We start from the raw sequence: 23328 nt of genomic DNA, 5'->3' as shown, positions 1-23328 counted from the left end.
GCTCATGGGAGCCTAAGGCAGCAAACTTGCTGGTGTTTGGGGCTGTGTCCCCACCTGGCTAGCTTCTTGGCCTCAAGCGTCCCAGGATTGTTGGCAACTGGCTGGTGGGCAGGCTGGCTCCAGTTCTCATTTAACTTAGTGGGAGGAGTCCAAAATGGTGCTTGCTAGCAGCAGTGTTCTCGTTGTAGAGTGAGCTCCCCAAAATGGCTTCCGCCAGCATCTGTGTCCCCAGGGTGAGTCCCAGTTTCCTCTTGACTCTCTGGGAGGCTCTCTGAAATCAAGTGGGTCTGACCCAGTCTCCTTTCAAATTACTGCTTTTGCCCTGGGTCTCAGATCATGTGAGATTTTGTGTGTACCCTTTGAGAGTGGGAGTCTCTTGTTTCCTGCAGCCCTCTGGCTCTCCTGAAAACAAGCCCCGCTGGCCTTCAAAACCAAGTGTTCTGGAGGTTTATCTTCCCAGTGCAGGAGCCCCAGACTGGGGAGCCCTATATGGGGCTCAGACCTCTCACTTCTTGGGGAGAACATCTCCAATTGTGATTATCTTCCCATTTGTGTGTCACCTAACCTGGTGGTGTGGGTCTTGATTATACCGTGTCTCTGCCCCTTTCTACCCATCTTGTAGTTCCTTCTTTATATCTTTAGCTGTAAAAGATCTTTTCTGCTAGTCTTCAGGTCATTTTTATGGAAAGTTGCTCTGTACATAGTAATAATTTTGGTGTGCCCATGGGAGGTGGGGAGCTCAGGGTCTTCCTATTCTGCCATCTTGGTCACCCACACTAGGACAGAACTTTTTACTTTTGAGAAGTCTACTTTATCAGTTTTTATTCTAATTTGTGCTTTTTATTATCCCATCTAAAAATCTTTGCTTAACTTAACTATGGTAATTAAGATTTTCTCTTACATTTTCTCCTAGTTTTATAATTTTCTTTTATGTTTTCTGTGATCCATTTTGAGATAATTTTTATGTATAAGTTAAGGCATCACATGTCATTTTTTTGTGTGTATGGATATACAGTTGTTCTAGTACCACTTTTGTAAACGCTGTCTTTTCCCCTTCAGTTACATTGGCACTTTTGTTAAAGTCAACTGACCATATATGTCTTGGTCTGTTTCTGAAACTATTCTGTTCCATTGATATACATGTCTATTTTTATACCAGTACCAACTGACTTGATTAATGTAGCTTTACAGTGAGTCTTGAAATAGGAGTGTAGGTCTTCCATCTTTGTTCATCTTTTTCAAAGGATTTATTTGAATTTCCATATACATTTTAGAATCAGCTTGTCAATTTCTACAAAAAAGTCTGCTGAAATTTTGATTGGGGCTGTTCTTAATCCATGGATCAATTTGCAGAGAATTGACATCCTAGCAACTTTGAGCCATCCAGTCCATAAAGATGGTATCTTTCACCTTTATTCAGATTATCTCCCAACAGTGTTTTGTATTTTTCATTTTACAAGTCTTATACTTTACCAAATTTATCTAATAAGTATTTTAATATATTTTTGATCCTGTTGTGAATAGCGTTATTTTTAAATTTCCTTTTCTAGTGTTCTTCATTGACATAGAAATAGAGATGGTTTTGAATATTGATTTTATATACGGTGATTTTGCTCAACTGAAATCCTTAGGATTTTCTACCTACACAATCATATTATCTGTAAATAAAGGCAGTTTCACTTTTTCCTTTACAATCTTAGTGCATTTTCTTTCTTTTTTTGATTTATTGCATTAACAAGGATCTTTAGTACAATGTTTAATATAAGTAATGAGTGCAGACCTTCATGCCTCTTCCCAATTTTAGGGAAGTGTTCAGCCTTACAATATTGAATATGATGTTACCTATATGTTTCTCATAGATGACCTCTATCAAGTTCAGGAAGTTCCTTTCTATTTCTAATTGCTCAGAGTGTTTTTGATTGTGTTTTGAACTTTGTCAGGTGATCTCTTGAGATGATCATCTGTTTTTTCTTTTCTGAGTCTTTTAAAGTGGTGAAATACATTAATTTTTTAAATTATAAACTAACCTTGCATTTATGGGATGAGCACTACTTTCTTTTGATGTTTTCATTCTTCTTTACGTTGCTGGATTCAGTTTGCTAATATTTGTTAAGGTTTTAAGTGTCTCAGTTTAAAAGAGCTATTGATCTGTTTTCTTGTGATGACTTTATCTGGCCTTGCTGTCAGGATAATAGTAATATAAGTGAGTTAGTGTTCCTCCTCTTCTATTTTCTGAAATACAGTTTATATAATTACTTAATTCTTGGGTAGACTTCAACAGTGAAGCCATCTGGGTCTGGATTTTTTTTTATGGGAAGGTTTTAAACTATGAATTGAATTTCTCTAGCTACTTAGGTTATCTATTTCTTCTAGAGCAAGCTTTGTTAGTTTGTGTCTTTCAAGAGATTTGTTCAGTTTATCTAAGCTGTCTAGTTTATTGTCATGATGACGTTCACAGTTTTATTATTCTTTTTATATGTGTGGGGTCAGGTGTTGATAATTTGTGTCTTTTTTCTTTTATCCCTGATCATTCTAGCTAGAGATTTATCATGTTTTTTTAACCTTCTAAAAGTACCAGCTCTTCATTTTATTGATTTTTCCTTTATCTTTTCTTTTTATTGATTTTTGCTCTATTTTTTATTATTTCCTTACTTTGGGTTTTACTGAAGTCTTTTTTCTAGTTTCTTAACACAGAGGCTAGATTATTGATTTTAGACTTCTTTCACTTCTCATAGAAGCATTTTAATACTGTAAATGCCCTTATAAGCACTGCTTTAGCACTATTACATAAAGTTTGATACGTTTTGTTTTCATTTTTACTTAAGTTCAAAATATTCTCTAATCGCATTTGTGGTTTCTTAACATGTGTTGTTTAATTTCTGAGTTTTCAGGATTTTTCTAACACTGTTTCATTACTGATTTCTAGCTGAATTCCATTGTAGTTAGAGAATTTATTGAGGCTTCTTTTAGAGCCATCTATTCGTATGTTCCATTAAATAGACCTGAGTGGTAATAACTGCTATTCATACCTCATTGGGTGGGTCCAGCATCCGGAACATAGTAAATACCCAAATGTTAGTGATTATTAAAATATTACCTTCTACACTTCAATTTTCTCTTTTTTTCTTTTCTCATATGGATTGGATTAGATGACTAAGCTCTTTCTAGCTCTAAGAGCTCTGAATCTTTGGGATCTAATACTAAATTGCATTTTCTGTAAATTTATGCCCATTCTGTCTTTGAGAATCCCAATTCTTAAAGCTCTGAAACTAAATTTTATATTCTGTAAATTTTTGGAATTCTTACAGGGACGGAAGAAGTCTGTAGTGTCTGTGGAGCCCAGGAGTCTTATTCAAGGAGCCTTTCAAGGGTGCTCAGTGTCTGGGATGACACTGAAATACATGTATGGGGTAAATGCCTGGAAGAACTGGGTTCAGTGGAAAAATGCCAAGGAAGAGCAGGGGGATCTGAAAAGTGGTAAATACACGGCATGAATTTGTGTCTTGATTTAGGGGGTGGGAGGAATACAGATTAAGTCATAAATCTACTCAAAAGGGATAAATAGTAGGTCAGAAATCCCATAAAACTTTGATTTTGGCTTTACTTAATTTTTTTCCCCATCTTTATTTATTCTCATTAATTTTTCTTTCTTTGTCAGGAGTTGAACATGCCTCATCTAGCCCGTGTTCTGACCCTTTAGGAAGTGCTCAAGACCATGCACTCTCTCAAGAATCTTCAGAGCCAGGCTGTAGAGGTAAAATTTCTCTCCTTGTGATCTGAATTGCTTGTAATATCATTGTTGATTTTAAATTTGTAAATGGAATATTTAAAATTATTTAAAATTTGAAGTTTATGTTTAAAAAGAGAAATTAATATCCACTCCCAATTTTAAAGAGCTTGTTATAAAGGTAAGGTTGTATCTTCTGATCATGAGTTTCTTGTGCAAATATAAGGAATTCTGTTTCTTTTTCTAACACTATGCAAGTAACTCAAATCTGTCTTCTTGAGCCCTATATTTGTAGAATAATCAGTGTGGAACCCAGTGTAACACTTTTTGTTGTTGTTGTTAAGAAGAATACCTGGAAAAGCCTTGCTGTTACTGTAGGAATTTTTCCTATCAAGGAGTTGTATATGATTGACCATGATTGCAGGTTTCATTTTTGGTGCCAAAAACTTTGGAACCCAATAAACAGTTCAAATAGAGCAACACTGTATAAATTTAGAACCCTAATCATTAGCTTTCTTTTTTCCCCGATCGTTCTATTCTAAACTTTGTTTTCAGTTTGTATTTTGCTTTTTTATTATCTGTGTTTTATATAAGATACTTATACAATCTTTGTGGGATGAGATGGGGCAGGAATGAATATGTCCTTGTAACTAGATTTTTTTGTCCCTTTCCAACTATACCTTCTCTCTAATACCTGGGTGATTGCATGCACTCTTGGCTTTGCCTCAGTCTACCCTCATTATTGGAGCAGTTAGTTGCTGCTGTGGTCTGTGACTGACTCATTGAGTTCCCACAGATCAAGTATAATCTCTCTGCTCCAAAGTGATATAAATATACTCCTGTTATGGGAGTTTACTAGGCCTTTCACCTTCCAGTTTGAGGCACAACATTTTTAAGAAAGAAGGAAGGGTAGGGACTTCCCTGGTGGTCCAGTAGTTAAGACTCTGTTCTCCCAAAGCAGGGGGCACAGGTTCAGTCCCCTATTGGGGAACTAAGATCCTGCATGCCGCACAGCGTGGCCAAAAAATAAACAAATGAAACGGTGGATATGTAAGTCAACTGTACTTCAATTTAAAAAAATAAAAATTTAAAAAGAAAGAAAAAAGGAGGGGTAGTGAAAATGGAGAAGTAATATTGTATTAGACCACCAAGCCTAAATGCAGTAGCCACAGGGGATGCCTACTCATTTCCGCTACTCATTCATCCAAAAAAAATACTTACTGAATATACCTGTCATGTATCAGGCATGGTTGTAGGCACTCAGGTGAAAAGATCAGACATGGTCCTTGCCCTCATGAATCACCTATTTCAATTTGCAAAACCAACTCAGAGGAGCTCAAGTGTATCTTTGGAAACATGCAGTGTTTTCTAAATGCAGAAAAGCAGTAACTAGAAAGAGTGTTTCAACTCATCCCACAGTGTGGACCAGTCTGTTGCAGTAAGATCTCTACAAGTCAAATTAGATAACTCTCCTGCCTAAAACTAATTCAGTTCTTAGTTGTCTTCAAACTCTTAATGTAATATATGAGGCTTACCATAATCTGCCCGCATCTGCCCTCTTTTCTTTTCCGCTGTTCACCTGAGTCCCCTGAACCTTTTCACTTTTGTGGTTGAGCACATACTATATTTTCTGGCATTTTCAAAGGCATGAAGTTATATGTTACTTAAAGTGTTCCTTATTCAAATAAATATGACTTTAAAGAAAGTTAAACAGCATTTTTTTTTGCAGAAATCTCCAGAGCCTTTAATATGTTAAAAAAACATTGTGAATTCTTTAGAGGCAGGTATAACATACTGCTGTTTTCCAAATTTATCAGATCTTAGAAACCCAGTTTTCTTGAGCTCTCACATGATTAGTATTTTGTGGAGTATACTTCGGGAAATCTTTTTATATCCTCAAATTGGAATTCTTCCTCCACTTGTTTAATTCTTCTCCACCTTTCACATCTCCCAGAATCTAACATGACCCTTCCCTGTCTGTTAGATGGCCCTTATTTTTTTTCATAGAATTTTATTTAGATAAAACCCCTGTCATAGCACCCTGTTACGTCATATGTGCTTCATTGTCTTTATTTCTTTACCTAAAAAAGCCTTGAGATCAGGATCTGTCTTTAATCCATGTATTCACCAGTGTACACCACAATACCTGGGGCAGTGTAGTCAGTGTTTATTCAGTGAGTTGAGTAATGTTATTATTTTTCTATAAGTTAGTATTTCAGATGTTTTCTACCTTTCCACAGTCCGCTCTATCAAGCTGAAGGAAGATATTCTGTCCTGCACTTTTGCTGAGTTGAGTTTAGGCTTATGCCAGTTTATTCAAGAAGTGCGGAGACCAAATGGTGAAAAGTATGATCCAGACAGTATCTTATACTTGTGCCTTGGAATTCAGCAGGTACGAAATTCAATAATTGTTACAAAATCTATTGCATTTTTAATAATTCTGATAGAACTTGTGAATTAAGCTGAAAACTTATAGTGTATATTGTTTGTTTGGTATTGCTCGTATACTCTCTCCTTAATGAACTACTGACCCTGATTTAAAAGTCTTGGTCATATAAGCCTTTTATAGGTTAAACTGAGACTGTTAGAATAAGAGGAATTGAGGTTGGTGCATTTTATTGATAAATGCACAAAAAAGGCATAAATAGCAGTTCACAAAAGAAGTGACATAGGTGATTTGACATAGGTGACAGGAGACATCCTTGTCAAAAATCGTTTGACTAAATATGCATGTGTTTATTTTGGACTCTCAGTTTTTAATACATTGGTTTATGGCTATTCTTATGGTAGTACTCACTATTTTGATTACTGTAGGTTTGTAGTAAGTTTTGAAATTGGGAAGTGTGATTCCTCAAGATTCTTTTGGCTATTCGAGGTTCCTTGCAATTTCATATCAATTTTAGGATCAACTTTTCCATTTCTTCAAAAACTAAACCGTTGGGATTTTGATAGGATTGTATTGAATCTGTAGATTGCTTTGGGGAATATTGCTGTTTTAACAATTTTGTCTTTAGATCCATGAGTACAAGATGTTTTTCCTAGGTGTTCTTTAATTTCAGCAGTTTTATGTAGCTTTAAGCGTGTAAATCACATACCTCTTTTGTTAAATTTATTCTTAAGTATTTTATTCTATCTGATGCTATTGTAAATGGAATTTTCTTAATTTTCTCTTTGGATTGTTTATTACAACTGATTTTGTGTTGCTTATACTCTGCAGCTTTACCAAGTTCATTTACTAGCTCTAATAACTAGTTTTTTTGTAGACACTTTAGAATTTTCTATATATAGGTTCATGTCACTGCATATAGAGATGGTTTTACTTCTTCCTTTCCTATTTCAATACTTTTTATTTCTCTTTCTCACCTGATTACTCTGGCTAGGATTTCCTGTACAATGTTCAGTAGAAGTGGCATTTTTATCTTGTTTCTGATCTAAGGGGGAAGTGATTTTTTTTTAAACCCATGTATTTTATAGGTACTCATATTTGAGTAAAGGTACAAAACTCAATTCTGTGTATTCATAAAGGAAATGTTTTTTAAGATTGAAATAACTCCTGACTGTTACCAGTAGTTGCCTTTGTGTACTGAGTTTGAGTATATCTTTCTTCCACCTTTTCTGTATTTTAAACTCTTTCCATAATGAGGATATAATATTTTTAAGTTGTGAAAATAACTTTATTAAAATAAAGAAAATGAAGAATACTTTTCAACAACAAAACTGTAATCTGGCGATACAATCATAAATTGCCTTTGAAGAGGCCTATAAAAATGCACGTTGAAATGGTGTGTAATTTTTATTAGCCGGAATAAATTTAAGTGGAAATAAAAATTTACTGCAAGTCATACATAGATCAAAAAGCAGGAAACCAAGATAGCCATAGATAAATAAGTTTAAAATACCAGATCTTAAAAACACTAGGGGCTTCCCTGGTGGCGCAGTGGTTGAGAGTCCGCCTGCTGATGTAGGGGACACAGGTTCGTGCCCCGGTCCGGGAAGATCCCACATGCCGCGGAGCCGCTGGGCCCATGAACCATGGCTGCTGAGCCTGCGCGTCCGGAGCCTGTGCTCCGCAACGGGAGAGGCCACAACAGTGAGAGGCCGCGTATCAACAACAACAACAAAAAAGAACACTGAAAGATTTTTAGCATATAATTATGCTACTTTGTGTTATTCTCTTGTTCTGTTCATTGTATTTCTCTGAAGTGCTTGACTCTGACCTGACCTGCACCGTCAAAATATTTAACAGTAATTTACTCAAACTGTTGCGTGTTTCCCATTCTGTGATGTGATTTTTTTTGGGGGGGCTGCATTGGGTCTTTTTTTTTGTTGCTGTGCACGGGCTTTCTCTAGTTGTGGCGAGTGGGGGCTAGTCTTCATTGCGATGCGCGGGTTTCTCATTGTGGTGGCTTCTCGTTGCAGAGCACAGGCTTTAGGCACATGGACTCAGTAGTTGTGACTCACAGGCTCAGTAGTTGCGGCACACGGGCTTAGTTGCTTCGCGGCATGTGGGATCTTCCTGGACCACAGCTTGAATCCATGTCCCCTGCATTGGCAGGTGGATTCTTAACCACTGTGCCACCAGGGAAGGCCCTGTGATATGATTCTTGATGGTTATAATTAGCATACTTTTAAGTCATATAATTAGACTTGAACTTTTTGAAGGCTGGCTTGTGAGGCAGAGAGTTGAGAGCTGTGGTTAGAAGCCTCCAAATAAATAGTTTTAAATTTTGGATAGCCTCAGGTTATCTGACACTAGATAACTATATTATTTGCAGGAAGTCATCTTATAACTAGGCTAAAAAACAAACAAAAACTGCTAAGAGCGCACCTCAGACACTGAGAATTAGAAAAATGATTTGAGAAATTTGAATTAGGACCAATTTTTAGTATATCAGTTTTATTAACTAACTAAAGGGTACTTATTATAATTATTTTATACCATTCATGTTTTTAAAAGGAAATAGAAAACTTTACCTTACAAGCTCAGTGCTCAAGATAATGTTAATTCATGTGAAAAGGATCTTTAGCTTAAATTCTGGTGTTTTAACTGTATCCTTAAAATGGTTCACAGTATTGTAAGGATAAAAACTAAGGGTAAACTATATTCCTAAAAATATTCTTTTTAAAAACTTGTGGGTTTTTTTGTATCAACATATATGTTTCCATTTTTTTCTCTTGTAGTACCTGTTTGAAAATGGTAGAATAGATAACATTTTTACTGAGCCCTATTCCAGATTTATGATTGAACTTACCAAACTCTTGAAAATATGGGAACCTACAATACTTCCTAATGGTAGGATGATTATATTTTGATTCTTTTCATGATATGCCTTCTTAAATTGCTTGTTTTGTGATTCTCTTTTTATAAATTGTTCATTTTATATTTGTCTTGATTTATAACATATTTGGACTTTTGAGGAGAAAGTCTTTGGTTTATTATCAATTATTTTAGTAAAACTATACCTTCCATACAGTACATGAATAGATACTAACTATTGAATATAAAAAACAACTGAAGGTTACATTTACTTTTTAGAAACCATTTTTGATCTGGTAGTTTTGGTAAAGTTGTACATGGTATCAGTAGCTGGCACATATGCTACTTTTAGACTCTGTTAGCAATGGACCTTTTTCAATAGTTTATAAAAAGTACCCTGAACTGGTTGTTAAAGAGAGTTAAGTCTTCATCCTTGAATTGTCTGTGACCATATGTCTTTGGACAAGTCCCTAATTCACTCCTGGTCTCATGCTCCTTGGCTATGAATGGAGAGGTTAAATGTGATGCCCAGAAATGTGTGCCCTTTCTGTTGAGCTACAGGGCACCTTTGACGCATTATGAGCAGTGCGGTGGCATGATGCATTTAGCATTCAAATAGGGGGCTAGAGACATAGATTTGCAAGTAATAAATCTGTGTTCATGGATAGCCTTCCAGGAATAGAATGCAGAAGCAGCAACAAAGAGGATTGGGGAGAGAACGTTAGGAAAGACCTGTGTTTACGGGGTATCATGAGGAAGGTGCATTTAAAAGTATACTTATTTTTTTTTTTCTGACCTCTGATTTTCAAGCAAAATCCAGATAAGTTATCGTGAAGCAATCGCTCTTAATATAAATTTAAAATAAGAAGAGATAGGAGGGAGAGAGAGCTCTATCTGTCCTCTAAAGATATTAGACAAATAAAACTGAACCAGTTAACAGTAAACAGAATGATCTCAAACAGGAGTCTGCAAACTGCAGCTCACGGGCCAGATCAGGCCTGCTGCCTGTTTCTATATAGTACATGAGCTAAAAATATTTTTTACATTTCTAAATAGTTGGGAAAAAAAATTAAAGAAAAATATTTTGTGGCCTGTGAAAATTGAATGAAATTCAAATTTGTTTCTATAAATAAATTTTACAAATAGCCACACCTATTTGTTTATGTATTGTCTACACTTCCTTATCTTTTACAACAACAAAGTTGTTTTCAAAGCCCTCATGGCCCACAGTGCTTAATATGTTTACCATCTGGCTCTTCACAGAAAAAGTTTACCAGCCCCTGGTCTAAAATAACAATAGATTAAAACTGTTTCAGGCGAGTGCTCACAGTGTCTGCTTCAGTGGAATCATCTGCCCTTTTCTTTGCAGTGCTTTTTCTATTTTTCTGTATGAGGAAGAGGGAGAAAGAGAGGAACAGTCTTTTCCTTAGTATCTTCCTGTCTGAGGATTAGAGAAATTACTTAGTCCCATTTAGCAGGAGCTTAGGACTGTTTCTTTTTCCCCTTTCTTCTGTTCAGGTTACATGTTCTCTCGCATTGAAGAAGAGCATTTGTGGGAGTGCAAACAGCTGGGCGCTTACTCACCAATCGTCCTCTTGAACACCCTCCTTTTCTTCAATACCAAATACTTTCAACTAAAGAATGTTACTGAGCACTTGAAGCTTTCCTTTGCCCATGTGATGAGACGGACCAGGACTCTGAAGTACAGTACCAAGATGACATATCTGAGGTTCTTCCCACCTTCACAAAAGCAGGAGACAGAACCAGGTGTGTGGTGGAGTTTTTAAGTTTCCTTTCTTTCATTCTTTTTTTTTAATTGAAGTATAGTTGATGTACAATATTATGTTAGTTTCAGGTGTGCAACATAGAGACTTGACATTTAAATACATTATGAAATGATCACCATGATAAGTCTAGTAACTATCTGTCTCTGTACAAAGTTACTCCAATATTATTGGCCGTATTCCTTATGCTGTATGTTACCTCCTTGTGCCTTATCTTATAACTGGAAGTTCGTTCCTCTTAATCCCCTTCACCTGTTCTGCCCATCCCCCACCCCTCTTCCCTCTGGCAACCACCAATTTGTTCTCTGTAGCTGTGAATCTATTTCTGTTTTGTTTGTTCATTTGTTTTATTTTTTGTATTCTACATTTGGGTGAAATCATACGGTATTTTTCTTTTTCTCACTGACTTATTTCACTTAGCATAACACCCTTTATGTTGTCACAAATGGCAAGATTTCATTCTTTTTTATAGCTGAGTGAATTAAACCATTCTGTTGATGGACACTTCCATATTTTGGGTATTATCAATAATGCTGCAGTGGACATAGGGGTGCATACCTATCTTTTTGAATTAGTGTTTTTGTTTTCTTTGGGTAAAAAATACCAATAAGTGGAATTGCTGGATCATATGGTAGTTCTATGTTTAATTTTTGAGGAAGCTACATACTGTTTTTTCACAATGGCTGCACCAGTTTACATTCCCACCAACAGTGCATGAGTGTTCCCCTTTTTACACATCATCGTTGCCAACACTTGATATCTCTTGTCCCTTTCATGATAGTCATTCTGACAAGGGTGAGGCGTTATCTCATTGTGGTTTTGACTTGCATTTCCCTGATGATTAGTGATGTGGAGCACCTTTCCCTGTTTCTGTTGGCAATCTGTATGTCCCTTTGGGAATGGCTATTCAGATCATCTGCCCATTTTTTAATTGCATTTTTTGTTTGTTTTTTGGATATTGAGTTCTCTGAGTTCTTTATACATTTTGGATATTAATCCCTTTCCAGATATATAATTTGCAAATATCCTCTCCCATTCAGTAGGTTGCCTTTTCATTTTGTTAAGGGTTTCCTTTGCTATGCAAAATCTTCTTAGTTTGATGTGGTCCCATTTGTTTATTTTTGCTTTGGTTGTCTTTACCTGAGGAGACAGATCCAAAAAAATATTATTAAAACCGATGTCAAAGTTTCCTGCCTGTGTTTTCTTCTAGGACTTTTATGGTTTCAGTTCTTAACGTTTAAGTCTTTAATCCATTTTGAGTTTAATTTTGTATATGATGTGAAAAAAGTGGTCCAGTTTCATTCTTTTCCATGTAGCTGTCCAGTTTTCTCAACTCCATTTATTGAAGAGTCTGTCCTTTCCCCATTGTATATTCTTGCTTCCTTTGTCATACGTTAATTGGCCATGTAAGCATGGGTTTATGTCTGGGCAAGCTATTCTGTTCCATTGATCTGTGTGTTTGTTTTTGTGCCACTGTCATACTGTTTTGATTACTATGGCTTTGTGGTATGCAGTTGACCCTTAAACAATACGTAGGTTGGGCCACCAACCCTACTCACAGTCCAAAATCCGCATATAATTTTACAGTCAGCCCTCCTTATCCACAGTTTCACATCTGCAGATTCAAACAGCCATGATTGTATAGTACCGTAGTATCTCATTATTGAAAAAAATCTATGTATAAGTGGATCCACGTTGTTCAAACTTGTGTTGTGTAAGGGTCAACTGTAGTTTGAAGTCAGGGAGTGTGAACCTCCAGCTTTGTTCTTCTTACTCAAGATAGCTTTGGCTATTTGGGGTCTTTTGTGGTTTCATATAAATTTTAGGAGTATCTGCTCTATTTTTGTGAAAAATGCCACTGGTATTTTGATAGCATTGCATTGAATCTGTAAGTTATTTTGGGATGGACATTTTAACACTATTAATTCTTTCAATCCATGAGCATGGTGTATCTTTCCATTTATTTGTGTTGTCTTTGATTTCTTTCATCAGTGTCCTACAGTTTTTAGAGTACAGGTCTTTCACCTCTTTGGTTAAATTTATTCCTAGGTGTTTTATTATTTTTGATGCAATTGTAAATGGAATTGTTTTCTTAATTTCTCTTTCTGATAGATGGTCATGAGTGTATAGAAATGCAAAAGATTTCTGCATATTTTGTATCCTGTAAAATGTACTTACTGAATTTATTTATTCTGATAGTTCTTTGGTAGTGTCTTTAGAATATTCTGTATACAGTATCATGTCCTCTGAAGATGGTGGTGGTTTTACTTCATCCTTTCCAGTTTGGATTTTTAAAATTTCCTCTTCTTATCTGATTGCCATGGCTAGGACTTCTAATACCATGTTAAATGAAAGTGGCAAGAGTGGGCATCCTTGTCTTATTCCCAATCTTAGAGGAAATACTTTCAGCTTTTCACCATTGAGTATGATGTTAGCTATGAGTTTGTCATACATGACATTTATTATGTTGCGGTATATTCCCTCTGTAGCCACTTTGTTGAGAGTTTTTATCAGAAATGGATGTTGAATTTTTTCAAAAGCTTTTTCTGCATCTATTGAGATGATCTTGTGCTTTGTATCCTTCATTTTCTTAATGTGGTATATCATGTTGATTTGTGAATATTGATCCATCCTTGCATCCCTGGGATAAATCCCACTTGCTCATGGTATACGATCCTTTTAATGTATTGTTGAATTCAGTTTGCTGATACCTTGTTGAGGATTTTTGCATTTGTGTTTATCAGCGATATTGGCCTGTAATTTTATTTCTTTGGTGTCTTTGTCTGGTTTTGGTATCATGCTGGTCTTGTAGAATGAGTTTGGAAGAGTTCCTTTCTCTTCTATGTTTTGGAATAGCTTGAGACAGATAGGTATTAACTCTTCTTTAAATGTTTGGTAGAATTCATCTGTGAAGCCATCTGGTTCCAGGCTTTTGTTTGTTGGGAGTTTTATGATTACTGATTCAGTTTCATTACTGTTCATGTTTTCTATTTCTTGCCTGATTTAGTCTTGAAAGATAGTATGTTTCTAGGAATTTATCCATTTCCTCTCAGTTGTCCAATCTGTTGGCGTATAGTTGTTCATAGTAATCTCTTATGATCTGTTGTATTTCTGTGGTGTCAATTGTAACTTCTCTTTCATTTTTCATTTTACTTATTTGGGCCCTCTCTTTTTTTTCTTGATGAATGTGGCTAAAGGTTTGTCAATTTTGTTCATCTTCTCAAAGGACAGGCTCTTTTCTATTGTTTTTTAGTCTCTGTTTCATTTATTTTCATTTTGATCTTGATCTTGATCATTTCCTTCCTTCTGCTAATTTCGGGTTTTGGTTGTTCTTTTTCTAGTTCCTTTAGGTGTAAGGTTAGATTATTTGAGATTTTTCTTGTTTCCTAAGGTAGACCAATATTGCTATAAATTTCTCTCTTAGAACTGTTTTTGCTGCATCCCATAGATTTTGTCTCAAAGTATGTTTTGATTTCCTCTTTGATTTCTTCAGTGATTCATTGGTTGTTTAGTAGCGTGTTATTTAGACTCCACATATTTGTTTTTGCCAGTGGTTTTCTTTTAATTGATTTCTAGCCTGGTACCGTTGTGGTTAGGAAAGATGCTTAATATGATTTCAGTTTTCTTAAACTTACTGAGATTTGTTTTGTAGCCTAACATGTGATCTATCCTGGAGAATGTTCCATGTGTACTTGAAAAGAATGTTATACTATTTTGGGGTGGAATGTACTATTTATTAAGTCCATCTGGTCAAATGTGTCATTTAAGGCCAATGTTTCCTTATTTATTTTGTGTTTGGATGATCTGTTCATTGATGTAAGTGGAGTGTTAAAGTCCCCTACTGTTAGTGTGTTACTGTCACTTTCTCCTTTTATGTCTCTTAATATTTGCTTTATATATTTAGGTGCTCCTGTGTAGGATGCATACATATATACAAGTGTTTCTTCTTATTGTTGGACTGATCCCTTTATCATTATGCAGTGTCCTTCTTTGTCTCTTTGTTTTAAAGTCTGTTTCATCTGATATGAGTATTGCCACCCCAGCTGTCTTTTCATTTCCATTTGCATGGAATATCTTTTTCTATCCCTCTTGCTTTCAGTCTGTGTGTTTTCTTTAGATCTGAAGTGAGTCTCTGATAGGCAGCATATATATGGATCTTATTTTGGTATCCAGTCAGCCACCCTCTGTCTTCAGATTGCAGCATTTAGTCTATTTACATGTAAAGTAATTACTGATAGGTACATACTTATTACCATTTTGTTCACTGTTTTCTGGTTGGTTGTATTGTTCTTGTCTGTTTCTTTTTCTCTTGCTCTATTCCCTTGCGATTTAATGGCTTTTTAGTGTTATGTTTGTATTCTTTTTTCTTTTTCGTGTGTATATCTATTTTTTATTTTTTGCGGTACGCGGGCCTCTCACTGTTGTGGCCTCTCCCGTTGCGGAGCACAGGCTCCGGACGCGCAGGCTCAGTGGCCATGGCCCACGGGCCCAGCCGCTCCGTGGCATGTGGGATCTTCCCGGACCGGGCACGAACCTGCGCCCCCTGCATCGGCAGGTGGACTCTCAGCCACTGCGCCACCAGGGAAGCCCTTGTATGTATATCTATTATTGGGTTTTGGTTTGTGGTTATCATAAGGCTGTTACATAACAACTTGTGTATATAGCAGTCTATTTTAAGTTGATGGTTGCTTAAGTTTGAGTGCATTCTAAAAGTACTACATTTTTACTCCCCCCCTCACCTTTTATGTTTTTGACATACTTTACTTTTTAAAAATTTTGTATATTCTTTAATAATTATAGATTGTATGATCTTACTACTTTTTTAATCTTCATACTAGGTACATAGGTGGTTGATTCACTACCTTTACTATATGTTTGCCTTTACATTGAGATTTTTTTTCTTCCATAATTTTCATATTTCTAGTTATGGCCTTTTCTTATGTTTAAAGAAGTCCCTTGAATGTTTATTGTAAGGTCAGTTTAGTAATGATAAACTCTTTTAGTTTCTGCTTCTCTGGGAAACTTTATTTCTCCTTTAATTCTGAATGATAATCTTGACAGATAGAGTAGTCTTGGTTGTAAATTTTTTCCTTTCAGTATTTTGAACATCTCATGCCATTCCCTTCTGGCCTGTCAAGTTTCTGCTGAAAAGCCAGCTGATGGTCTTATGCAGGCTCCCCTATATGTAACTAGTTGTTTTTCTCTTGCTGCTTTAAATATTCTCTCTCTATCTTTAACTTTTGACATTTTAATTATAATGTGTCTTGGTGTGGGTTTCTTTGGGTTCATCTTGTTTGGGACTCTCTGTTTCCTGAAATTGGATGACTTCTCCAGGTTAGTCAAGTTTTCAGTCATTTTTTCTTCAAATAAGTTTTCTGTTTCTTCTTCTCTCCTCCTTCTGGAGTCCTCATAATGCAAATGTTAGTATGCTTGATGTTGTCCCCAGAGGTAAGCTATCCTCAGTTTTTTTTTCCTTTTGCTGTTACAGTGGGGTGATTTCTACCACTCTTTCTTCCAGGTCACTGATCCATTCTTCTGCTTCATCTAATCTGCTATTGATTCCCTCTAGTGGATTTTTCATTTCAGTCATTGTATTCTTTATCTCTGATTGGTTCTTTTTTATTTTCTTTATCCCTTCGTTGAAGGTCTCACAGTGGTCCTCCATTCTTCTCCTGAATTCGGTTAGTATCTTCATGACCATTATTTTGAACTCTTTATCTGGTAGATTGTCTATCTTTATTTTGTTTAGTTCTTTTTTTTTTTTTTTTTTTTTGAGGTTTTTGTCTTGTTCTTTCCTTTGGAACAATTCCTTTGTCTCCTCAGTTTTCCTAGCTCTCTGTGTTTGGTTCTATGTACTGGATAGATCAGCTACATCTCCCATTCTTAAAAGCATGGCTTTATGTAAAAGGTATCCTATGAGGCCCAGTAGCACAAGGCTGCATGTACCCTCCTGTTGTGGCTGGGCCATGATGGCTGTGGGTGTGCTAGTGTGCAGGGCTGGCCCCTGGCACAGCTGGCTATAATGCCCAGCTGTGACTTGCAGGTACTCTGGTGTGCGGGGCCATCTCCTAGGGTGGGAGCTGCTTTTGGAGGGGCTCCAGTACCAGCTGAGGGAGCCTGCTGGCAGTGGCAGGATGGTGGGATGCTTTGGGCTCTAGTGCTCGCTGAAGCCACCTGCTGAGTATGATAGCGTATGGAGTTGCTTTGGAGGAGTGTCAACTGGGGTGGATCTGCAGGTGAACCTGGGGTGAGATGTGGAGAGTCATAAATGGTGCCTACCAGCACTGTACCAGCTAGGTGTAGAAGGTGAACAAAAAATCCTGGTGTTGCCCAGTGGCTACATAACCAGAGAAAATTACAAAAGATCCCTGACTCTCCTGCACACACCATAAAATCAGTCAATGAATCTCCTTTACGTATGACCCAGGTATTTTTCAAACCACCTCCTCTGCAATGGGACTTGGAGCAAGATAGTTTTTGCATGTGCCCTTTAGAGTGGAGTTTCATTTTCTTACAGCTCTCTGGACATAAGTCCCACTGGTTTTCAAAGCCAGTTGTTACGGGGGTTTGTCTTTCTGGTGATGGTTCCCCCGAGGCTGGGGAGCTCAGTGGGGTTTGCACCCTTTGCTCCTCAGGAGGACCTCTACAGTTTTGATCTCCTCCCTGCTTGTGGATCCCTGCGCCAGAGGTATGGGTCCTGGCCAGATACCATCTCCACCCCTCCTACCCATCTTAGTGAGGATTTTTTTTTCATCCTTAGTTGTGGAAAATCTTTTCTGCCAGTCTTCAGGTCTTTCTCAGGGATAGTTCCTCTATGTGTAGTTGTAATTTTGGTGTGTTCATGGAAGGAGATGAGCCCAGGATCTTCCTACTCTGCCATCTTGTCCCCCTCTTGTAAGATTGCTATTTGAAGTCAATTTATTAATATTCAGATAGACACATTACAGAAGAGTAATTGCAAATTCTAGACATGGAAGAGTATAGCTTTAACATTTAAATGCTTTTCTTTATTGTCAGGGCCAGGTTAAAGGCTCAACTCAAAATTAGAGGAATCACTTCTATTGTTTTTTTTTTTTTTCCTTGCTGTGCTGCATGGCTTGTAGGATCTTAGTTCCCAGACCAGGTATTGAACCTGTGCCCCCTGCAGTGGAAGCACAGAGTCTTAACCATTGGACCGCCAGGGAAGTCCTGTTTTATTGGCTTTTAAATTAGAAATTCTGATTTAATTGGTCTATAGCCCAGATAATCTGCATTTTAAAACTTCGCAGGGAATTTAAATATAAAGCCAAGGTTGGGAATCACTGATTTAGAGGCAACTGATAGGTCAATTCCTAGTTAAAAGGAACTTGCTTAACTTTTACATCTACTGTTTCTAAAACTTTTTTTTTTTTTTACCAGAGTGCTCCGTCTTAGTTAACGTTGTCAAAATATGAAGGAACTTAAACCTGACCTAGCGTATACTGCCTTCATACACAGTAGAATAATATCAGCAGTGACTGTTTTATTAGAAGGTTTATGGTCTTGCATTCCAAAAACAGCCTATTAAGTAATAGTTTGTTTTTAATGTTTAAAAAACTAATGTTATTATGGAACTAGAAATTACATTTATTAATTTTGAAGAAAATTGTAAGTTCTAAAATTCCCCAAATCAAGCTGTTACTTCCTTGGGAAAAGAGTGGAGTATATGTTTTCAATGTGAGAATTTTAAATTACTGAAACTAAAATCTGTAAAGAATAATTGTGATGTTCATCGTTGTTAACTTTTTTCTCAGTTGCTCCTTTACTTTATAAAATACTAAGATTATCTTGCTTTTTCACCATGTGTCCATGTCCTCTTTCCTTTATTGTGTTTATATATAGCCCATTTTATGCTCTTAATTGATATTAATTCAGGGAGGCAGAGGCAAGGAGGCAACATTTCTCTGTTTTCTGATTAGGTGCTTTACCAGATTGGTAATAAATTTAGCTTCTTTTTCTGAATGAGCAGCTAGCAAATTATTTAGGTAGTCTTTAAATGGAAAACTGGATGACTTTTGTTTAAGTCATAACTAATACAGGAGGCTGGGGAAAGTTCTGGATCAGTTGTTAAAAGTATCTATAAGAAAAAAACAAGAAAACCTTTTTCCTCAGGTTTTCAGATCCACCTAATACTCTCTTGAAAATTCAATGGAGAAAGTGGGAAAGAAACTACCTTCCATGACTTCACCCTGGCTTCTTTCTTTCTTCTTTTTTTTTTTTTTTTTTGTGGTACGCGGGCCTCTCACTGTTGTGGCCTCTCCTGTTGCGGAGCACAGGCTCTGGACGCACAGGCTCAGTGGCCACGGCTCACGGGCCCAGCCGCTCTGCGGCATGTGGGATCTTCCCGGACCAGGGCACAAACCCGTGTCCCCTGCATTGGTAGGCGGACTCTCAACCACTGTGCCACCAGGGAAGCTCCCCCCCCACTTTTTTTTTTTTTTTAAGATTTTTTTTTTGATGTGGATTTTTTTTTTTTTTTGATGTGGACCATTTTTAAAGTCTTTATTGAATTTGATACAACATTGCTTCTGTTTTATGTTTTGGTGGGGTTTTTGGCCGCAAGGCACGTGGGATCTTAGCTCCTCAACCAGGGATCAAACGCGCACCACCTGCATTGGAATGCACAGAGTCTTAACTACTGGACTGCCAGGGAAGTCTCACCCCGGCTTCTTTCTGATAATCCTTGGCCTCTGCAAAATTCTGTTGGTGAAAAAGGGTTTGCTCTTTCCTTATCAAATGGTCAACTTACTGAGAATTTCTTTTCCCAGCAAAGATTTCATTTCTCATAATACTATGCAAATGAAAGAAACTTAAACAGATGCCCAGTGGACACGGGTGCCCCACAGGAGAAATATTTTCAGAGAAAGAGATCAACTTCTGTCTTGATCTCTACTATAGAAGAACATATGGAACCCTTTTTTCTCTTTATTTTGCTGTGGCTTAACAACCCTATGCCTAATAAAATCTCTTAAATTCAGGCTCAGAATTGAGACGTACTCTCAAGCATCAATGCTTTTTGTCATGCTGCCTCCACTTTGGTGAGAAGGGAAACATAAATTTTACAGGACAGGGACTTTGTTTGATTAACCCAGCACTAATCTGGTGCCTCCATAGGTCCTCAATAAATGTTGAACGAGTGAGTAAGTGAAAGGAAGGGAGAGGGAGTGACTAGAAGCAAAGCTCATTGGGTGTCTTAAGACTCGAAGAAAGACTTTGCTAATACTTTGATTATAATTTCCTGTCTCAAGATAAACTAACTGTTGGCAAGAGGAAACGAAGCGAAGATGATGAGGTTCCAGTGGGTGTGGAGATGGCAGAAAATACTGACAACCCACTAAGATGCCCAGTCCGACTTTATGAGTTTTACCTGTCCAAATGGTAAGTGATTTTCCTCTGAACTAGATATAACACACTGCAAAAAATAGTTAAAATACTATAGATTTCAGAAAGGTAGCTGGTCTGTAACTCTAAACAAGGATTTACTTACAATTTTATTTTTTCCCCATTCTCATATCTGCCTGGATTTTGAACCAAGAAACAAATTGCTTCACCTTGGTAAATTTTTTTCCCAAAAATCTCTTGAAAAGTAAGAATCGCTGCCATTGTTTGATCTTTACAACTGTTACTCAACTTTATGTGATATCTAAACTGCTGTGAATTTATTATTTATATAGAAAAGAAGGGGAAAAGTTGTAGTACTAACTCTATAAATAGGAAAGCAATTTATTTTTAAAGAATTGAAATTTTTTGAGTGGTGTTTTTCTTACAGAAACTTTATGACTTTAAAGAGTTGTAAGATCCACACTAAAGCATTTTTTTCTCAAAGAAATATAATCACTGGGTTTGTTCTTTGATAATGTGTATTGAGTGCTCTTGGGATTCATTCCAGGATATTGGGCACTGAGGATATGTGGTTCTCAGCCATAGTGTCACATGTGAATTGAAATTTTTGTTACTCCTGGTAATGTTTTAAGTACTAAAGTCTGAAAGATTTACACTTTGTCATCTATTAACATTATACTCACTTTCAATCCAGTGTGATTCTTGAGTGTGGGAGAAAAAATACAGAGTTACAGGTTCCTCCTGGAGCATAAATGCCTGTAAACTTGTTTATATCTGTGGGTGCATTGTTTATTAGTCGCAGTATGGAAAAGTTGAGAGCCATTATATTTAAAGAGTAGTTACATATTTCCTATACTCTCTGATCCCAATTTTCTTTCTTTTTCTTTTTTTCTCCTGTGGATAGTTCTGAAAGTGTGAAGCAGAGGAATGATGTGTTTTACCTTCAACCTGAGCGCTCCTGTGTTCCAAATAGCCCCATGTGGTACTCCACGTTTCCAATAGACCCTGGGACCCTGGACACCATGTTAACACGTATTCTCATGGTGAGGGAGGTACACGAAGAACTTGCCAAAGCCAAATCAGAAGACTCTGATGTTGAATTATCAGATTAAAGTGGAAGTGGGGTTCCTATTTTCATACACGTTGGTATGCACCAAACTGTGAATGCATCCAGCTTTGGAAAACGATCTATAAGTCCAAGTCCTCTTGACTTGATTATAAGATAATGGAAAACAGACGACTCGTGAACCACAGTGTGGATGTACAAATGAAAATTGAAGGAAAGAATATGAACTGAGAAATGTTGTTCTTTGGCAGTGATATAGTTCTTAGACATCTTCAGAATGACTAACCAATTTCTCTGAGTGGTGCATAATCTTATTTTGTTTGGGAATAACAAATTGTGGAATATTTTTAAGGAAAACTGTTGTATAAAACTCTACCATAGTAACCTTAGACCTTAGAGAGGTAGCTTTGGAGTGAAACCTTGGCTGCAGTAGGCTACTTGGGCAAGCCCTATGTAAAAGTCAGGGGAGAAATCAGTTCGGAGCTAAGAGTGGCATCAGATGAGGACTGTGGGACCCAGACTTGAAGACCCAATAAAAATATTCAACTTTTTTTAAAAGGTAGAGAGTGAAGTGGTCTTGATTTTGATTTTCACTGCCAAGCCAATTCTGTGAAGGATAGAAGCCTCTGGTGCTTTTGCCATGGGGTCCCTCAAATCAGAGGAAAAGGCCTTCACTGCTGTTCATGCAGTAATGTGTCCCTTTCACTTTCTGGGTCTAGCCTTCTCAGCTGTGGGTCTGGATGTGGGTAAATTAAGTTCAAGGGGCTGAAACTCTGCAAAATGATTATGCACACAGAAAATCTGTGGAGCCCATTAGACCCCAAGTGTCTTGAAACGTTTGCAGAAAACCCACTAAAATGCCCACTTCTCTGGGTGTCAGCCTTTATTGCTGCTGTCTCACAGCATGAGCTGTGGTACACAGAAATGGGGGTTCTCCTTTTGTTTCCATTTTATCCCCAAATGGCAGCTTTTCTCCCATTGTTTTATCTTCCTGTTTCCCAGATAGTTCCTATCATTTTGTCTTTTGCACCAGTTTCTGGAGGCCCTTGTCATTTCAGAAAGAGTCTCTCTCCTTACTCTGGCAAGCCTGTGGGTGATTCCACAAAGACACAGTGTTACTTAGCTATCAGAATTATGGTAGAAGAGGTCCTAGTATATTCCTATATAAAGCATTTGGAAGATGAGCTTGTTGCCCAAAGAAACTTGAAAATAGGATTTTGGGGTTAGGATACAAAGACACTGACTGTCTTTCATATCCACGAGCAGGTCTTCTATAGCATTATTCCAGACTCTAGCTGTTTAGTTCTCTGAGGATTGCAAGTCCTGGGTGTGTTTGGCATATGGATCCTTCTTCTTCGTCTCCATTCTGTTTCTTCCCCACAAAATTTTGAATCAAAGCGTTTATGATATTGGCCAATCACGGAATTTCGTTAGCTGAGGTTAATTTGACCCTTTAATAGAAATGAGAGAAGTCTAAAAAGCCTCCTAGAAACTTTAACCTTGAAAGACTTTACAGTATGTCCCATTTTTCAGATGGGGGTGACAGGTTGTTTTTTGGGGTTTTTTTCAATAAATAAACTCTTTAACTACAATAAAAATTTAAAAGTAGGCCTTTTGACATTGTGTACTTACGGTTCTGTCCCTCTGCCTGTAACAAATTTTGTTTTTGTTACCAAGAACTATGTGAAAGAAGTAAATCTGCCCCAGTTCTGTATGATTAATTCCATCTGTGTTTGTCATTTCTGACTGGAAAACTTCTTACTTCCAGACCTTGTTTGATATGGAGGAAAAACAGTTGGATTGTCTGATAAGTCTGCCAATAAACTATCCAGAAACATCAGGTGTAATAGTCCCCACTATACAAATTTTATGGTTTATATAAACACTAATATTTCCCCTTCTGTAGAAAAACAAATATATGACATAGTAAACTATTGTAAAACACTAGAGAGAAAAAAAAATCTGTATCTTTTAATTGAGAACAGCCAATATCCAGGTAAATGGCTGTACCAGGATGTCAATTGCATGTTAGTCCACACAGTTGTCCAGATCCTGAATTAATTCGTAAAAGAAAATATTAATTATTGGTCATTCCTCATAAGCATAGCCATTGATATGTGTGTCTGGTTATTTG

General features: G+C 36.9%; 1 protein-coding gene across 8 annotated transcripts in view; it reads left to right on the top strand.

Moving 5' to 3' along the window:
* The window catches only part of ZMYM4 (zinc finger MYM-type containing 4), a 174458-nt gene extending 151422 nt beyond the window's left edge, over window positions 1-23036 (top strand). For 7 of the 8 annotated variants that reach the window (XM_073792112.1, XM_033838187.2, XM_073792104.1 and 4 more), the window contains 7 exons: window positions 3309-3477; window positions 3659-3754; window positions 5968-6119; window positions 8909-9020; window positions 10503-10751; window positions 20035-20164; window positions 21033-23036. In XM_073792112.1, the coding sequence (XP_073648213.1) occupies window positions 3309-3477; window positions 3659-3754; window positions 5968-6119; window positions 8909-9020; window positions 10503-10751; window positions 20035-20164; window positions 21033-21240 (1116 nt within the window). In that variant the 3' untranslated portion in view covers window positions 21241-23036. Of the gene's footprint in view, window positions 1-3308; window positions 3478-3658; window positions 3755-5967; window positions 6120-8908; window positions 9021-10502; window positions 10752-20034; window positions 20165-21032 lie in introns of those variants that run through there. The other variant, XM_073792122.1, reaches the window with a different exon arrangement.
* The last annotated feature ends 292 nt before the right edge of the window (window positions 23037-23328 follow it).

This window comes from Tursiops truncatus, chromosome 1 (genome assembly GCF_011762595.2).
Source record: "Tursiops truncatus isolate mTurTru1 chromosome 1, mTurTru1.mat.Y, whole genome shotgun sequence".
Taxonomy (NCBI): domain Eukaryota; kingdom Metazoa; phylum Chordata; class Mammalia; order Artiodactyla; family Delphinidae; genus Tursiops; species Tursiops truncatus.
The sequence above is the reverse complement of the archived record's forward strand: the minus strand, read 5'-3'. Positions and strand labels throughout refer to the sequence as shown.